Raw genomic sequence first — 17919 nt, 5'->3', positions numbered from 1 at the left:
TGGCACCAATATATATATTTACCTTCTAGGCGAGAAGACTTCGGCGACTAGTCTAATCGATCAACTTAAAAGTCCAACCTAAACAATATCGTGGGCAACAACTAAAAAAAACAAGAGGAGTCTTTCATCTTGATAGGCAAGAGAAGTCTTTCATCTCAATAGGCGAGAGGAGTCTTTCATCCCGATCAGAAGTCTTTCTACTCATTAGGCAAGAAGAGGGCCGAGTAGTCTTCGTGACCTCCATGCCCGATAAATTCAGTGCACACAGCATCTACCCAGTGGGATAACTCTTCCCGATCGGGATCAATCTGCTGCTGACCACCAAATCTGAGTTTCGCAATCAATCTGATGGCGACCAAAACCTTTTGAGCTCCACAATAAATCTGTTGGCGACCAAAACCTTATGAGCTCCACAAATCAAGCCGCATATTATTGAATCTTTCATTTAGATAATTTTGATATTTTTGGAATAATTTTCTTTTATGGACCTCTTGCGATTGTTACTCAAAATTAAATAAGCACTAAAAATTCTCCAAGCAGTATCAAGCTCAAAAATTTTCCTTTTTTCTCAAAAATCATTATTGCACTAGAATCTTCTAATAATTTTTCTAAACCCAAAGTCTAAGGTCCTCTTGCCAACTCAAATATCCAAAATTATTCTTATTCTAGAATAGCTCCACTCCTAATTAACTAGAATTTAAGGTTACTAAGATTAAAGTCTAAGGAGCTTTTTAGGCGGGGTGTTACAATGGTGTTGTAAACGTAGTGACAGAAGAAATTCTTGATGTCTTACTTCTTGCTGTGCATAGTCCGATTGATGATTGGGTGTTGGATTCAGGGTCTTCATTCCATAGCATCTCACATCGAGAAATCATCTAGAATTATGTTGCTAGTAATTTTGGAAAAATGTATGCAGCTGATGTTGAGGCACTGGATGTAGTGGGAGTGGGTGACGTGCACATCACACTTCCAAACAGGAGCATGTGAACTTTAAAGCAAGTTAGACATGTTTCAGATTTGAAGAAAAACCTGATCTTTGTGGGATAGCTTGATGACAGCGGTTTTGCAGTAGCGTTCTCTGCAGGAGCTTGGAAGATCACCAAGGGTGTGCTGGTTTTAGTGCCTGGTAAGAGATCTAGCTTTTTGTATTTAACATCAAGATCCAGTGATGTGCAGGAAAATACAATAGTACAAAAAGACAGGCTTGATTGCATCAAACATGTGAGGAAGCCAAATGGAGTCAGATTTGTCGTTCCTCATGAAATCCTGTGAAAGTTGGCTAAGATTGCCAAAATAGGTTCGAGACCGGACACTCCTGATGCAGTGGGAGTTGTGAGGCGTCCTGTAGATGTGCTGACTAAGGGTGATGTACGTGGAAGACTGAAGTCGGGCTTGACTTCAGTGCATCTTCTGACTTAAAGACAAGAGCTGTGAGCTGTAGAGATGATAGTGCTTCGCTGGAAATAGTGGCTGACATGTGGAGACCCAGTCTTCAAGTAGGAGATTGTTGAGGTGTATGTGGAAACTGGTTATGAAACAGAAAAATGTGTTTGCTGAATGTGTGCTTGATGTGCGTTCAACCTGAGCTCAAGCGAAGTTCACTCCGCTCGACATACCGCTCGAGCAAATCTCAACCCGTGAGTTCACTCAAGGCCCGCTTGACAGTGAACTTGAACGAAACATAAACCCTAGTTGATTTGATCGTTCGACACGTACATCACCGCTCGACACTTTGCTTAAGTCAATGTTGATTTGGTAATTTGACACGCCGCTCGAGTAAAGTATGCAGATTTGGCCAAGGATTTCCAGCACTACTCACTATAAATATATCATATTAGACTTGTTTTGGACAGTCTTAAGTATATTTTGAGAGAGAACAATTGTCTAGTGAGTACATATTGTGTGAGAGAGCAAAAAGCCATCGAGAGTGTGGGTTGAGATTGAGTGATTGTAATCTCCTCTGGTTAATAAGATTTATGCAGCTCTGTGGACGTAGGCAATTTGCCGAACCACGTATATTGTGCGTCGTGTACTTGATTGTGATTGCTTTTACTTTATTTGTCATTGTTTGTGTGTGTGTTTTCCACAACATTTCATAACAATGTCATCTCATCTCATCATTATAACTTTTCTAAATTCTCATATAAAAATATAATAAACAATTCAATTTTTTCAATTTCTAAAATAAAAATAATACTAAAAAATTATATTTAATAATATTTTATTCAACTTTCAACAAAATATATTATATCATCTCATTGGTATCTAAATCTATCCTGATTTGATTAAACTTTTAACCCTTAGGATCATAACAGGTTTTGCCTTGAACAACCCAATGCCTATCAATTTCAATTAATTTTGAATTACTTTCATCCTCTTCTTGTTAATTCATCATTCTCCATTCATCCATCGCGAGCCATACAATCCGCAGCATGGTGTTTAACAGTCCATCATCGTGAAAACCATAAACAAAAAGAACGAATACGAGTTTGCCATTTCTGATCATCTCTACCGCAAATTATCAACCCAAACTTTAAAATAATAATAATAATAAATAAATAAATAAATGTTACTTTGATACTTAATTTTGACATCTCATTTTGACATTTTTTTATTTTAATTATTTTAATATTTTTTACTTAATTATTAAAAAAGTAATTATTAGTATATTGATATTTTGTTATATTTTTAATTTTTTTTTAAAATGATAGAAAAATATGAATAAAAAATTTGAAAAAACTAATTTAACCTTAGAACGATGCTATTTAACAGTAGCAAAAAGAAAATGCTGATACACAGTCCTATCAGTTTGTCTTCTCAATTTTATAATTAGTGTAATTATATATTTTTTAAAAATAAAAAAAAATACGTAGCTTCAATAATAGTGACTTTTTAACTATTAAAAATAAATAAAATAAAATATTCGAGATAATTTTGAGAAGGGAAACTCATGAAATTAAGTATTATTTTTAAAAGGAAAAAATGAAAAGAGACAAAATACATTATCAGCTGCGTGTTCCTGGAAATTGATCTAGTGGTCATACGCTATTAATTGCAAGACTGGGGGATGCATCTGTACGATAAATTGGTAGCTGCCGGTAGGTTGGGCCAGTCTCCTTCGGTGAGCTTGACTTGGATCAACTTGTAAACGCATTTACCAAAAAAGAAATTTATTTATTTATTGAAACCGAGTAATTTGATAATTATTTTTTATTTAATAATTAAAAAAAACTATTAATAAAATTATATATATTTTTAATCTTTTTTAATAATTAAGAATTTTAAAAAATATATTTTAAAAAATAATAAAAAATAAAAATTTCAAATACACTATAAAATAATAAAAAAAAATATCATTATCTTCTCCAATATCACTCTACTAAATCTACTATGCAAATCTGTCAAAGAAAACTTCTTCACACTTTTTGAGACACTTTTCAAAAGATGCGTGCAAAATTTGTACGCTTGGAGCATGAACAGATCAATATTGTTGAGGTCAATACTTCTTCAACAAGTCCATTTTTAATTTACCCCTTTATATCCGTTCTTAGGCTTGGCTACTCTCTCAATGGCAAGAGGAATAATCATGAACTTCCCTGCAGTACTCACTGCCCTTCTCTTAATTTATTGCAATGATGCCAAGGTGTATAACTGTTCTCTTGCATATATCTTTGAAACTTTTAGATAAATTTAATTAGGAGGAACTGCATACCAATGAGAATTATTGAATTCTTTTTAAGATGTATTTAGATAAAAATGTAATGATTGTTTTAAAACTTTTCAGCATTATTTTTTTTCTTGAAAAAAAATTTAAAACTATAGGCCTTTATTGTTTTTCTTTTTTCTTAAAAAAAACCCGGATTGAAAACCAGAACTCGAATTTGGTTCCGGATTGGGTCATAACCCAGGTATACTCAGGCTGAAACTCGACTCGGGTTTGAAACTCGAGTACTCTGACCGAAATTTGGATGAACATTCTTACTGGAAGTGGATTCTTGGTTTCTTTCTCTCTTTCCTTGATCACTTTCTTGTTTCCATTCTTTTCTTGTTATGAGTTCTGGTATTGGTATCTTGTGTGATACTTTACAAGTTATAAGTGCAAGAAAGAGTAAACCCAAGAAAGCCACAGTGGTCAAGATGTCTCATGTCTTTAAGCCGGAAAGGAAATCGGATGGCTGGGCTGCCGCCTCCACAACGTAATTATTCACACACATTTTTGCCTCCTACGAGGTGGTCCATGTTAGGAACCTAACGGGGTGGAGCTCGAAGATATGCAAAGGCTAAAATGAGCAGTTGAAGTGAATTGCTAAAGATGAAATGGTGTCGTGTAGGATTAAATGAATATAGCGTATTGGCAGGCTAGAGGATGACCTCGTGCAGATCTCAAACGAGAAAGTCTAGTTGTGTTTTTAAGTACTTGTGTCTTAAACACAGTGTTTTAGCATTTGCATTTCTATTGTATCTGTAAGGTCAATTTAATAATATGTTTGTTAGTTTGTTAGTGTCAGAAAGGGGAATATGTACTGGGGTGAGAAAAGACAGATTATTCTAGAAATTATTACAAATGTATTGACTGTTTGGGAGGATTTGGATTTTGTTAAAATCCTAACTATTAATCCAAAAACTCTAGAACTGTTGAATACTAATTTGATTAAACATTTAACCATCGGTATCATAATAGGTTTGTCCTCGAACAATTCAGTGACTATCAATTTCAATTACAAGAAGAAAGAATACGAGATTGCCATTTTTTATCCTCTCTGATCAGTAATGTATATTATATAAAATAAAAATAAATAAATAAATAAAAGGGACAACTCAAAGTCTAGTCAATAATTTGTTGTAAAAGACGGAAGTCGATAATGATATGGAAAACACTACTATGTCCACTCCTTTTGACATCTCTATTTGATCAATTTTTTTTTTTTTGTTTAATGATTAAGAAAGTAATTTTAAATGTATTGATGTATTTTTTTATTTTTTAAATATATTTAAATATGTTAAAAAATATATAAAAATAAAAAAATTTCGCCCAACGGTTAAGATAGGCGCACCCTAATGATATTTTGTCCCCTTTTTTTTTTTTTTTTTTGGAAATCTTTTTAAACCACAGTACACGCCTTCTAGCCCTTCTACCGAGAATTATCGTCCCCAAATTTTTTTTAAAAAATGCTGATACTCAGTGCTATCAGTTTGTCTTCTCAATTTTATAATTAGTGTAATTATATATTTTTTAATATTTTTTAAAATTAAAAAAATTACATATATAACTTCATTAATAATGACTTCTTTAATTATTAACAATAAATAAAATAAAATATCGGAGATAATTTTGAGGAGATAACTGATGGAATTAAGTATTATTTAAAAAAAAAAAAAAATCAGAAGAGACAAAATACATTATCAACTGCGTGTTCCCGGAAATTGATCTAGTCTCAATGGTGTATTTGGGTACGAAAAGTTTTGAAAAGAGGGCATCTCGAATTTATTTTCAAGAAAAATGATACTAATTAATTGTGATGTTTAATCATAAAGTGATGTTAATTGATTCTGGTCTTGAGAGATCTTTATCTTTTTTAAAGGATGAAGAGAGAGAAGTGCGAGGTATGGGGTCGAGTGAAAAGTCTCCCTCAGTGACCTTGACTTGGAACATGCTACCAGTAATTTCCTCGCAAACACATTTAATAAAGATATTTAGTTGGCACAAAGATATTGTTTTCTAATCCCCAAAGATATTTATTTATTTGCCTTAATTGGGTTGCCACAATCGCAAATCAATTTACATGCTTAATTATCCATTATTTTAACTTACTCTTAGGTGCCTACCAAATGTGTATAAACCCTTCTTCAATTTCACAAAATTTTTTAATAATTTGGTCATTTAATTTTTTTAAATTTTCAAATACAATAAAATAAAATATAAAATTCAATTTTTTTAAATTTTAAAATAAAAATAATATTAAAAAATATATTCTAATAATATTTTATTCAATTTTCATTTCATCTTATACACATTAGTATAAATGATTTTGTTTTTTATTTTCTAAATATTCATAATTATTAAAAAATATATATAAATTCACTAGATACTTTCTTATTTATTAAAGGAATAAAAATAAAATAATATATATAAATAAATAAAAGGTTTAGTATAAATATTTTAATATTCATACTGCCATTTTCCACACTCCTAAGACTCTTCGATGATTCATTCAATGCTCTCTCTCTCTCTGTTTCTGGCAAGAGGAATCATGAGCTTCCCTGCAGTACTCGCAACCCTTTTCGTTTTTTTGCTGTTCCATCAAACTTGCAGTGTTAAGGATATTCATCTTACCGAGGCAGGAAACGGTTGTTCTCCTTCCTGTGGCAGTATCCAAAACATAAGCTATCCATTTCGATTAATGGACGATCCACCAAACTGCGGCGACCAAAGGTATACGCTGTCATGTGAGAACAAAATTACTGTCTTATACTTATATGGTGGAAAGTACTATGTGCGGGAGATCAATTACAGTGACTACACAATCCGAGTGGTAGACTCGGGTATTCAGAGTGCTAATTTCTCCTCTATCCCTCGTTATTCTCTAACCTATTATAATTTTAGTTCTGGGGATTCATATTATTACCCAGTATATTATTTTTACAAACAAACGACTAGTATGGCTTTCTTGAGCTGTGAAAAGCAAGTGAATTCATCTTATTTCAACATTCCAACTAATTGCTCTAAGAAGGGAGTATATTCTTCCAAGTACTCTTCATCATCTTCCCAGATGCATAGATATGTTGCGTATGATCTAAGTCCATATCCAGAGGAGGTGGAGGAATCTTGCCGACTAGAGATAATATCCCTAATATCGAGGGAAGCCCATCGATATACAAAAGCAGGTCCTTCCTGCGAAGAGATCCACAACGAATTGTTATATGGTTTTAGCCTTCATTGGTTCCGAGTTTATTGTGAATGCGACGCAGGATATTGCTACCCCGATGATTACGCGAATAAAATTCAATGCAGGAACTTAACTACAGATCAAGGTACATACGCACGCAGAAGAATGCATGCGTGAAAAATATGCAACACTTTGGAATAGTCGATCGAGATCTTGTACATCTCGACTATTTCTTTCTTTTTTATAATTCTTCTATTTCTAATTTTATATTGGTTTTTTTTTTGGCTGTCGGATCACTAGGATTCTTCAAAAGACTTGAGGGCGTATACAATGGTGAGACTCCTATCTCAAAAGGTTGTTTCAAGAATAGGTATACATGATAGAACGTAATATGCTTGATGTTCAGATAATCAGAGGAATATGAAAATGTTAAGAAATATTCTTCTTTGTCCTAAAGTTTTTTTATTAATTCTCAGTCACACTTGTCATGTGGCAATATTTTTAAATGGCTGCTTTTCAATGATTGAATCGAAGTTTGCTAAAGCCCAATTATGAGTATGGCATTGAATCGAAATCAGAACCTTTGGTCCTTTTATAGAGTTGTCTCTAATTTCTTTCTAAACATGACGACTAGAAAGCAAAGTTGTTTATACAATTTTATTATTTGACATACTCTAATTATTTTAATCACCTGTTTCTATATATTCATTAATGAATTTTCTTGGTTATATTATTGTAGCTGTTATGTTCGCACTTGGGATAGCATCAAAAGCCATAAGTAAGAATTTATCTCCCTCCATCGATTTTTTTAATTAGTCTTGATTTTTTTTTTTTTTTTTTTTGTTCTTTTTGGAACTTTGGAATTTTAATATTTTCACATTCATAAGCAAAAGGGTGATCCTCACCTAACTACTTCGATAATCAGATAATCATAGTGTTCAAGCCTAAAGAATAATTGAATGTTGTGATATTGGAAGTTGTTTCCATGTTCTACGTACGAACATAGATATAGATATGGGCTAGCTATATAATAAAATGATCTATGCTCCAATACCATTGATAAATGCTAGAATTTTAGTTTCTAGGGAAAGAATTAATATTTAATACAAGAGCGAGCAAATACGAATGTCATTATTCATGAGTGGTAATCTAATTGTGATTGAAGAGGGAGAGACTCCTTTGTGATCATATGAAAGTTAAATCCCTACTCAAACTAATTAGATTCAAGCTGGTCCCTATTTATAAATAATCCCTGATAAAACTCTATAGAGAACTCTAGAGATCATGCAAATTGAAAAACCATTCAGTACTATTGATCATACAATATCCTAATTGGGAACATTAATAAATGTTTTCTTTTATACTTTTCATAATTACATACGACGATTATTTGTAACTTATAACTATATTTTCAATTAAGAAAATGCTGAGTTTTAAATAATTCTAAGTTCCTTAACCATATTCTTTTGTTGTCAAAGCACGAGGAAAGTTACCTCAAGCCCTGTTTGCAGCAGTACAATACACCGGATGGCCAGGTTCAAGTGAGTTCAACTTTCACTAGATAAGTTGTTTGCAATATCAAAGTGCAGAATTGCACAATGACATAGATAGATATGCACTCATCAATCTATATGTTGAAAGTCTCATCAAATATCCATGCTTCACATGACTCAAGTGTTGAGGGTAGAATTTGAATAATTTGGATAGGGTTAGATTTTATAGTAGTCTTGTTGATATTTTATTGCCTCTAGGACAAAGTTGGATGGATAAAAGGCATGAAGCTTGTTAGGCAAAAGGAGTTTGCTTATCGAACAGCTTTCCTGATTGTAAAAAAGTAAAAAGGAAACGATGGATGTGTTTTGAGCAAAATGTTATTATGTTACACTAACATCTCAGAGTAATTGCACATTTATCTATGAACAAATAGGTTAAAAGGTGTAGGTTATATAGTGTTAAGATATAAATTAAATAATAAAATCTACCTCTTCCCATCAGTTTAAGCTTTTGGGACAAGTAGTGATTTTACATGGTATCAGAGTAGATGTCCTGAATTCCAACCCTAACTCTACACTTTACCTCATTTAATTAAATATTCCATATGTTGGGCTATCCATTGAGAGTGAGTCTAGCTCACACGTGAGAGGGAGTGTTAAAATATAAAATAAATAATAAAATCTACCTCTTCGCATCAGCTTAATCTTTTGGGACAAGTGATAATTTCACATACAGAAGAGATTTAGACATAAAAGTTAGGTGATTTATATAAAAAGTAATGTTAGGCTACCGCCCAGCAGTGACCGCTGGGCGTGCGTGCCGCCTAGGCAAAACTTATCTTTTTATATTTTTATATTTTTCCTTTTTCACATTTTTTAACATCTTTAAACATTTTTAAAAAATAAAAAAAAATCAATATACTAATAGTCACTTCCTTAATCATAAGTAAAAAAAAAAAAATTAAATACATGAGCGATCAAAATGAGGAAATAAAATGAGAGGGCATTTTAGCGTTATTCTTATATAAATTCTTGTTGTACGTACTCTGAAAACTACTTTAAGTCACCTTGTTGATTCATTATTATGTTTCTGTATATATTTCTTGTAGCTACTTCACCCAAAAAGTTGATTCTACTGGTTTTCTATCTCGGTAAGAAACTAACAATATCTCGATCCCCTTTGATCTTCTTCATTTTTTTTCCTGGTTTTAGTATATTATTATTTAGACCGTGAAGCATGACTACTTGCTCTTAATTACTAGGTTGTATCTCGAAAGACAAATAACTGAGCTATAACTCTATTAATAAAAAGGGGATTTTTAAAGCAGTGCAACACCTATTAGTTTTCTTTTAGTATAGCTTGGTGAGTTTTCTCCATATATAGGACTATTCCTAATAGCAAAAAATGTTTTAGAAGATATTTTAGACAGTGGACCATGAAAAAATAAGATTATTTTAATGACATTTAAATGAATATCATTAAAATAAATAAATAAATAACTTTGTTTTGAGAAAGACAAGTACTTTGAGTTGTAAATGTATCAAGGGAAAAAGCAGAGGAACTTCTATAATAGTGCAACAATCTATTTGTTTTCAGGAATAACTATTATTTATAAATCAATATATTTTGAACTCTATTTTTATTTTCTTTATAAAATAAAAAGAGTTCAAATATAAAATAGGAAATACAAAACATCAAATCAAATAAAGATGTAAAAAAATAAAAATAAATTGATAATTAATCTATCTATTATAGAAGAGGAGATTGTTTGAAAAATGTAACCGATTCTTTCATGTGGTATTGTTTCTCCATAGGGCTATACCTTGGAGCAAAACTGGTAATAGGGACTCCAATTGTGATTGCATTCTTGATCTATAAATGGCGAAGGAGGCATTTGTCAATGTACGATGCTATTGAAGACTTTCTACAAAGTCACAACAACCTCGCGCCCATAAGATATTCATACCCACAAATTAGGAAGATGAGCAAGAATTTCAAGTACAAACTAGGTGAAGGAGGGTATGGAACTGTATTTAAAGGAACACTTCGAAGTGGCCGACTCGTGGCAATAAAGATATTAACCAAGAGCAAAGCTAATGGGCAAGACTTTATCAATGAGGTTGCAACCATTGGAAGAATTCATCATGTTAATGTAGTGCAACTCATTGGTTTTTGTGTTGAAGGATCAAAGCGTGCTCTTGTATATGAGTTCATGTCTAAAGGGTCTCTCAATAACCATATTTTTATGAAAGAAGGAAGTATCCTCATAAGCTACAAGAAAATGCATGAAATTGCTCTAGGGGTGGCTCGTGGGATCGAATACTTACATCGAGGTTGTGACATACAGATTTTGCATTTTGATATAAAGCCTCACAACATTCTTCTTGACGAGAATCTTCATCCCAAGCTTTCTGACTTTGGCTTAGCAAAATCATATCCAATAGAAGATAGCATTGTTTCTTTGACTGCTGCAAGGGGAACGTTTGGATACATGGCTCCTGAGTTTTTCTATAAAAATATTGGAGGCATCTCATACAAAGCTGATGTTTATAGTTTTGGAATGTTATTGATGGAAATGGCAGGTAGAAGAAAGAATTTGAATACAGATGCAGAACATTTGAGCCAAATCTACTTTCCCACGTGGGTCTACGACCAATTGCATGATGGAAATGATATAGAGATGGAGGAATATGCCACAAAGGAGGAAGAGGAAATAGGTAAGTTGATGATCATAGTTGCTTTATGGTGTATACAGATGAAGCCTAGTGATCGTCCTTCAATGAACAAAGTGGTAGAAATGCTTGAAGGGGAAGTTGGATCCTTGCAACTACCTCCTAAGCCTTTATTTTCATTGCCAGAGCAACAAATAGAGCATAACGTGGAGATTTCAAATCAAGATTGCTTATCAATGCATTCAAATGAATCAAGTCAGTCCAGTAGTACTCAATCGTAGAATCTCTCAATCAAGAACATAATTCTATCATCCCTAGTCAAGGAAGCTGGCAGGTCTTCTCATCTTTGATATAACTCAAATTAGATGTTTCATATTTATATGCAATAATAATGAATGTTGGTGTGGTGTTTGATAACTCTTGCATATTCCTATAGTAGTTTTCTTATTTATTCTCTTTACTCATACTTTGAATTATGAAATGATTGTTAGTAGAAAAATGTTTTCAGGTAGTAATATTCAAACGATTTAGCCATCTTTTGTTAAATTTATTGAATATTGAGATAATCTTGGTCCTAGTTGCCCGATAGGTTTTCTATCTTCGCCTAAAACTAGCTAAATTTAATTATTTTATCATTTATATATATTTTTATTATATTGGTTCTCAAATTATAAAATATTTTAACCTTAAATGAGAAGACATTTTAGGGAACTCAAACTCTCACTCATTTTCGAATTACTCGAATAACAGTATGAACAATTTATGCCTCAAACTATATCAATTTCTTTGATTGCATTCCACCGTCCATTTAATAAGTTCATTCTAAGGTTGTCAGCTTTTAATATGATCTGCTAATCCAAAATGTAAAATATATGATTAAGATTTGAGTATAAACAGGTTCGGATCCACTTGGATCGATTCTAACTCCACCTTATTAACAATTGAGTTGATTTGGATTAACTTGTGGGTTCACGGATTGATTTGAGTAATTCGAGTTCCAAAAAATAAAAAATAATGTTTTTTTTTTCCGTCATTTGCTCATCTAGTAACCTGGTTGATCCACCAAAATTTGATTTCGACACAGCCCGGCTTGATAAATCTCCTCATGATTCAAGTTACTAGAAGTAGGCCTGCACAATTGGCCCGCAGCCCATAACCAAAGAAAATAAATTATCGGCCCGCAACCCCCTCTCTCGCAATCTCTGGACATTTCCTGAAGAAATTCTCACAAGTTCTTGAACCGCTCGCTCTATCACGTTCGTTGTTTCCAAATTGCCGGTGAAACTCTCTGGAACTCAAAGCTCCTAGGCTTCCACCATCACCATGTGTGACTGTCTTCCCTCGAGCCCACTACCCTTTTCTCTCCCCAAATATCGAAAAGCCGGGCTCACTACATCTGCCTGGAGACCACAGCACGAATCGATTAGGTACGTCCATGCCCGAAAGTCCCCGAGGCTAGCCATATCCCGTTGTGGAAATCCTAGCAAGGTGTTTGAATCCAAGGATTACGAGTCGTATGACAAATTGGGGTTTAAGGAGAAAGGAGGAAATAACTCCGGTAGCAGTGAGCTGCTTCGCCGACTTTCGATTTCCTTGAATTGAAGGGTGCGAAGAGGAATACGAGGAGTGAGGAAAGTGTGGAAGAAAGGGACTTGCTTGAAGTTGGTGAGCAGATCAATGGAAGGGTGGCACTGAGGAAAGGTAAACAAATGGTGCGGAGGTCGAATATGGTGGCAAACCAAGTGATCAGCATTCGAAGCGCTCTTAGCTTGGGCTTCGTCTCGGAGCTTTGGGTGGACATCACATCTGTAAGCGATGATAGAGTGCATAATAACAATTTAAGGCATAAGTTGTATATTTGTGCTACTACTTTGCTAATCGTTGCTAGTGGGTGGTTTTATTTGTGCAAGTGAGGCCAAATTTGCTTTCTGGGGAATTTGAAAGCAATGGTAGAAATTGAAATGGAGGATCGAAGATGGTTCAGGGTTTTTTGTGTGGAGAAAGATGAGAGATCGGGGGCTACGGTCTCGCCCGCTGAGTAGATCAGATCAGCCCGCATCATGGGGTGATTGGGTCGGGTATTTCGGACAGATTGGGCCAACAAATTATTTTGCACAGGCCTAACTAGAAGAGATGGACGTTTTCTATTTCATGCAATTAATTGTATTAGGCTCAATATTGCAGAGCATAGATTATCTAAGATCCTTTTAGAAATTAAAGTTTCTTTGTTAAAATATATAATAGGGACCACAGCAAGGACAAAGGCCGTCTAACCAACTCCAAGTCTATGCACTCGTGTCTCGTGAAGGTGAAGGCAGGAGAAGATGGAGTTCGTGAAAATAAAATCGGAAACCAGTTGAACCGGAATGGATGAGGCCAAATTGGTAGATTCGGTCTTATTTGTAAGCGGTCTAGTGAGGTACCGGTTCTTAACAATTGAAATCAGTCTTAAATCGGTGTGGTACTAGTTTTTATTTTAAAAATATGTTTAAATCGAATCAAACCGATATATATTTATAATTTTTTATATTATATATAATCTTTTATATTATATTATATAATATATGTTAAATTGATAATTAATATAACATAAAATTAATCTTATAATTTTTAATAAAACATTTGATATAAGTTTTAGTCTTAAACATAAACATTAATATTAAGTTATTAGTATAAACTTATTTTTGATATTATATATATATATATATATCAAAGATAAATACATTTTTAGTGTTTTTGTAAATACACTTTTACACATTTAATCATATATACTCATATAAAAAGTCTAGAATTTGTATAAACTATAATTAAATTCAATACTATACTAGTATATGTTAATTATTATAAAATAATGTACTTATACTATAATATAAATATATTAATAGTTTAGTATATGTAAACATCATATTATTACTAATATAGATAATCTATAAAACTAGAAAAATCGGACCGGACCGGCCGAAACTGAAAAAATCGAAAGTTCTGGTTTGGATAATGAATTTGTCCAATATCAATTCTTAAATTTTTAAAATCAGTGTATACCAATTCGGTTCTAAAAAATGTACAAAACTGGATCGAACTGGATTGGTTACACCCTTATATATAATGAAGCAATTGGCAATTTGTGTGATAACCTTGCAGTACATGGGAATTAATAGACCTTATCACATCGTTACAACTAGGAAACTTAAAAAGCTTGCTTGATATGACGAGTCAAAGAGAAGGAAAGGAACATTGTGTTTTGGTGACAAAAAGGGACGATGCATGGCTTTCAACCCTACGGGGTTGTAGGGCTTGTTTTTGCCACAAATCATGCACGTATCTTCGATTTTTTTCATGGCAAGTTATCCTTGAAATTTGAATTTATTGCTTAATTTCAGAAAACTCAAAGTATAAACATTAAAAAAAACAATTAATAATTAGTAAAAAACATAAAACTTTTCTCAAATAAAAGTTGGAAACTATTTTACCCAAGTACCTGCATGCATCTCTAATTACCTATTTTATCCATAAGAATACGATTTTACTTGCATTTCTCTTTGAAAACCCTGTACATACGTACATACAAGCATAAAGAAAAATGCTTGGTAGCATCCACTATTTGCTGGATTCAAATTGCACACATTACGTGTCGAAATGCGGGGCTCCCACTATTTTGCACACATTTTGTCCATTTCATTCCTCTCCCCCCATCTCCCCGCATTTACCTTTCTTCCTCCCTCTCCGTTTCTCTTTTCCTCTTCTCCCTGCTCATTTTCTTGCCTTCTTCTCTCCCCACCCCCCAAGATTCCGAGAGAGACGACGCTGTGATTTCCAGAGTTCCTCTACACTGCACTGTGATTTCCCGAGTTCCTCTACACTGCACTGAGATTTCGAGTTCCTCCCCCGAAGCCCCGAGTTCCTCTGCACTGCGATTTCGAGTTCACAGGTGATCCTAACGATTTCTTCTTCTTCCTTTTTCTTATTCTTCTCTGAGATTTCTTCTTATTCTTCTCTAAGATTTTTTCTTCTTCTCTAAGGTTCCTTCTTCTTCTCTGCGAGTTTGACACACTCAGATTGAAGCCGTCAATCCACCGACGTGAAGCCCTATCGTTTCCTGTAAATAATCTTCTTCAAGTTTTTCCATGTATTACTCCTTTTGTCTCTGTGATTCTAGGGTTTAGTCATACATTTCTTTTTTTTTCTCTGTGTTTATAGCATCTCTTTTTTCCTCTAGGGTTTAGTTATATGAACTGTAAATTAATGGTATTTTACTAGAAATTAATGGGGTTATTTCTGATGATGCATATCTTGTATTAGCTAGAGATTGGAGGTTGCATTCAATCATGGCTAGTTTTAGTTTATTATTGTAGGTAGAAAAAAGCTAAAACGAATCAGATTTTAGTGGAGGGTGGTGCAATGTAACCTCTTGGGTATGTTGTATATTAAGATTTTGGTTATGTATATAGATATATATATATATATATATATATGTGCCGTACTAAACATATGTTGCTTTGAATCACAAACGTAGGCGATGGATGGTGCATTACCATGGGACTCTAGTCGGGTTTGTTCAAATCAAAGTGTTTGTACAAAGTTTAAGGTAAGTGTTTGTTGAGATTTCTATTTGGAATTCGTCTCTAACCCCATGTAGATCATTCTATTTTCATATTACCAATCATTATCTTTGAAAATTGAGGGAAACAATCTAACAGATACCTTCAAAATTTTAGGGTGTTGAGTAACTTTGGAGAGTCTCGAGAAGAAATGTGCAGTATTTGAGTCAAATTTTAGTCTTGGACTTGCATCGGGGAAATATTTTCAAATTTTCAAATGTTTTCATCAATTATCATTTGCATAATGTTAATAAATTTTCAATTGTTGACCAATGTGTGAGTTCACTTAGATATCATTATTCCAAGTTCAGGTTAAAGGGACACAGTATCATCAAGTCCAAGTTCAGAGTTATATTGAGAAGAAGCATGTTTTGTTATATCAATTATAATCATAATATTTCTAGTTGAATTGCTGGACCAATCAAACTAAATCACTCGGAAAAGTTTATCAAAGTTCAACTAAAAAGGGACACAGCATCATTAGTTACAAGTTTGTGATGATAAAGTGTTGTCCTAGACTTTTTTGCACGTTGTATGGATTAGATCTTGATGAAAACCTTGTAAATTCTATGTTGCTAAATCAACCTGTGTAATGAAAACAGGTTGTGCACTTCTCTGTTTTTTGAAAACTTTTGCCAAGTCTTATGTAGTTGATCAACTATGATCATTTAATTTATAATTAAAGCAACACAAGTTGATGTAGATTTATTTTTGAGATTGTCACGCAAGGGGGGTTGACTGTGGAGATTATTGGTGATCATTGAGATTATGCATTTATTAGATGTCTTTATATAGTGGCCGAAATTTTGAGAAAGAAATAGGTTGTGTTCCCTCTCGTATTGACATTGCTCAACTTGTATAAAATATGACCCACTTGGGCGCACATAAATAAACTTTATGTGATGCCGTATGCTACCATAGTTATTTGCCAAAGGGAATATCTGATTCCAACAGTCCAAACAAAAAAAAAACTAAGTAAATACATACAATTCTTGCACTTATGTATACATACAATTCAGCAAGAAGAACAAACAAATTATACAAAACTTTCACTAAACAAAGCTTTCATATGAGTATGACTCCCCTGTAGGTGTATCCAGATATATACCATCCATTCTCATTGGTATCAAATAAAACAGTGACAAAATTGCTTGCACTAAATCAGCAACTCTAATGCATACCATAAGCAACAAATATTTGTTTGTAATGTTATATTGGCCATGATGATGGCAAGATCAGCACATCTTGTGTTTGATTCTACTTTATCTGGTTTTGCATCCAAGCAACAGCCATTTCACAAGCAGGGCACATGGCATCACGAATTCCGCTAGAAAATGTGTCGCTACTCTCATCCACTACAGTCTCGATGCCCGTACAGTGCAAAGACATTCACAAACCAACAGGTTCATCATCTAACATCCATGTCCAGGTAAGTATTATAAATAAATAAATCAAAATGTGTATGAGTTTTACCCAAAAAAAATGAAAAAAAAGAAACCAGGAATAACCATAAGCATAGCAAGAGAGTGACAAAAACACAAGAACTATGTCAACAGAAAATCTTTTGTGCTCAACCTAGTGACAACCAACATGGGTACCATCAAAAGTTCATGATGCAGCAGGTAACAGGTAATGGAATTAAAATTATCAATAGGGATAATTATAAAAGCATTGTAAAGAATGTTGAAAAGCTAAAAAATTATAAGAATATTGATTTGACCTAACACCACGGGAACCATCAAAGGAGCACAAGCCAATCTGGGAGTAGATCTTCTTTGGGTTTGCATGTTATATAGAAATATGAAGGCTGGAAATCAATTTAATAATAGAATAACAGGAATATTCTGCAAAGAGGTACATAAATTTTATTTGATAGGGAAACATAAGTCAGAACATAATAAAACGCAAGTATTTACCTCGGCTAAAAGCAAATCAATAATGGTTTGTCCCTACTACTCGACAATTGCCTTGCATTGCTGACTAACAACTCCAAAAGCTCCAATTGCATGATTTATCATGGTAATCACAGTCTGTAAGAAAAACCACCATATATTTAAAGTAGAAGCATGCATATATAATAATACAAGCCTTTAGGACAGCAAGAACATATTTTTGCATGCACAAGAACATATTTATGGTAAAGTTAAATAATATCTAGAGTAACCTTGATATAGTGTGAACAAAGCAGTGCATTTATTTATATTATATTGAGGAGATAAAAGGGAAAAATAGAGGAAAAAATGACAAAAAGAAACTCACCATATGAGC

General features: G+C 33.3%; 1 protein-coding gene across 1 annotated transcript; it reads left to right on the top strand.

Annotated features, from left to right (window-relative positions):
- The first annotated feature begins 6182 nt into the window (after window positions 1–6182).
- LOC121236077 (rust resistance kinase Lr10-like) lies at window positions 6183–11513 on the top strand. The gene is made up of 4 exons (XM_041132571.1): window positions 6183–7032; window positions 7188–7220; window positions 9490–9531; window positions 10196–11513. The coding sequence occupies exons 1-4, from the start codon at window positions 6204–6206 to the stop codon at window positions 11332–11334; spliced, it is 2043 nt and encodes a 680-aa protein (XP_040988505.1). The 5' UTR covers window positions 6183–6203; the 3' UTR covers window positions 11335–11513.
- Window positions 11514–17919: the final 6406 nt, after the last annotated feature.

This window comes from Juglans microcarpa x Juglans regia, chromosome 6D, assembly GCF_004785595.1.
Source record: "Juglans microcarpa x Juglans regia isolate MS1-56 chromosome 6D, Jm3101_v1.0, whole genome shotgun sequence".
In the NCBI taxonomy this organism is placed as follows: Eukaryota; Viridiplantae; Streptophyta; class Magnoliopsida; order Fagales; family Juglandaceae; genus Juglans; species Juglans microcarpa x Juglans regia.
The sequence above is the reverse complement of the archived record's forward strand: the minus strand, read 5'-3'. Positions and strand labels throughout refer to the sequence as shown.

Coding starts and splice junctions, on each gene's coding strand:
- LOC121236077 (XM_041132571.1), top strand. CDS start 6,204: ATGATTCATTCAATGCTCTCTCTCTCTCTGTTTCTGGCAAGAGGAATC. Junction 7,033..7,187: donor GAACTTAACTACAGATCAAG/GTACATACGCAC, acceptor TCGGATCACTAG/GATTCTTCAAAAGACTTGAG. Junction 9,532..10,195: donor TCTACTGGTTTTCTATCTCG/GTAAGAAACTAA, acceptor GTTTCTCCATAG/GGCTATACCTTGGAGCAAAA.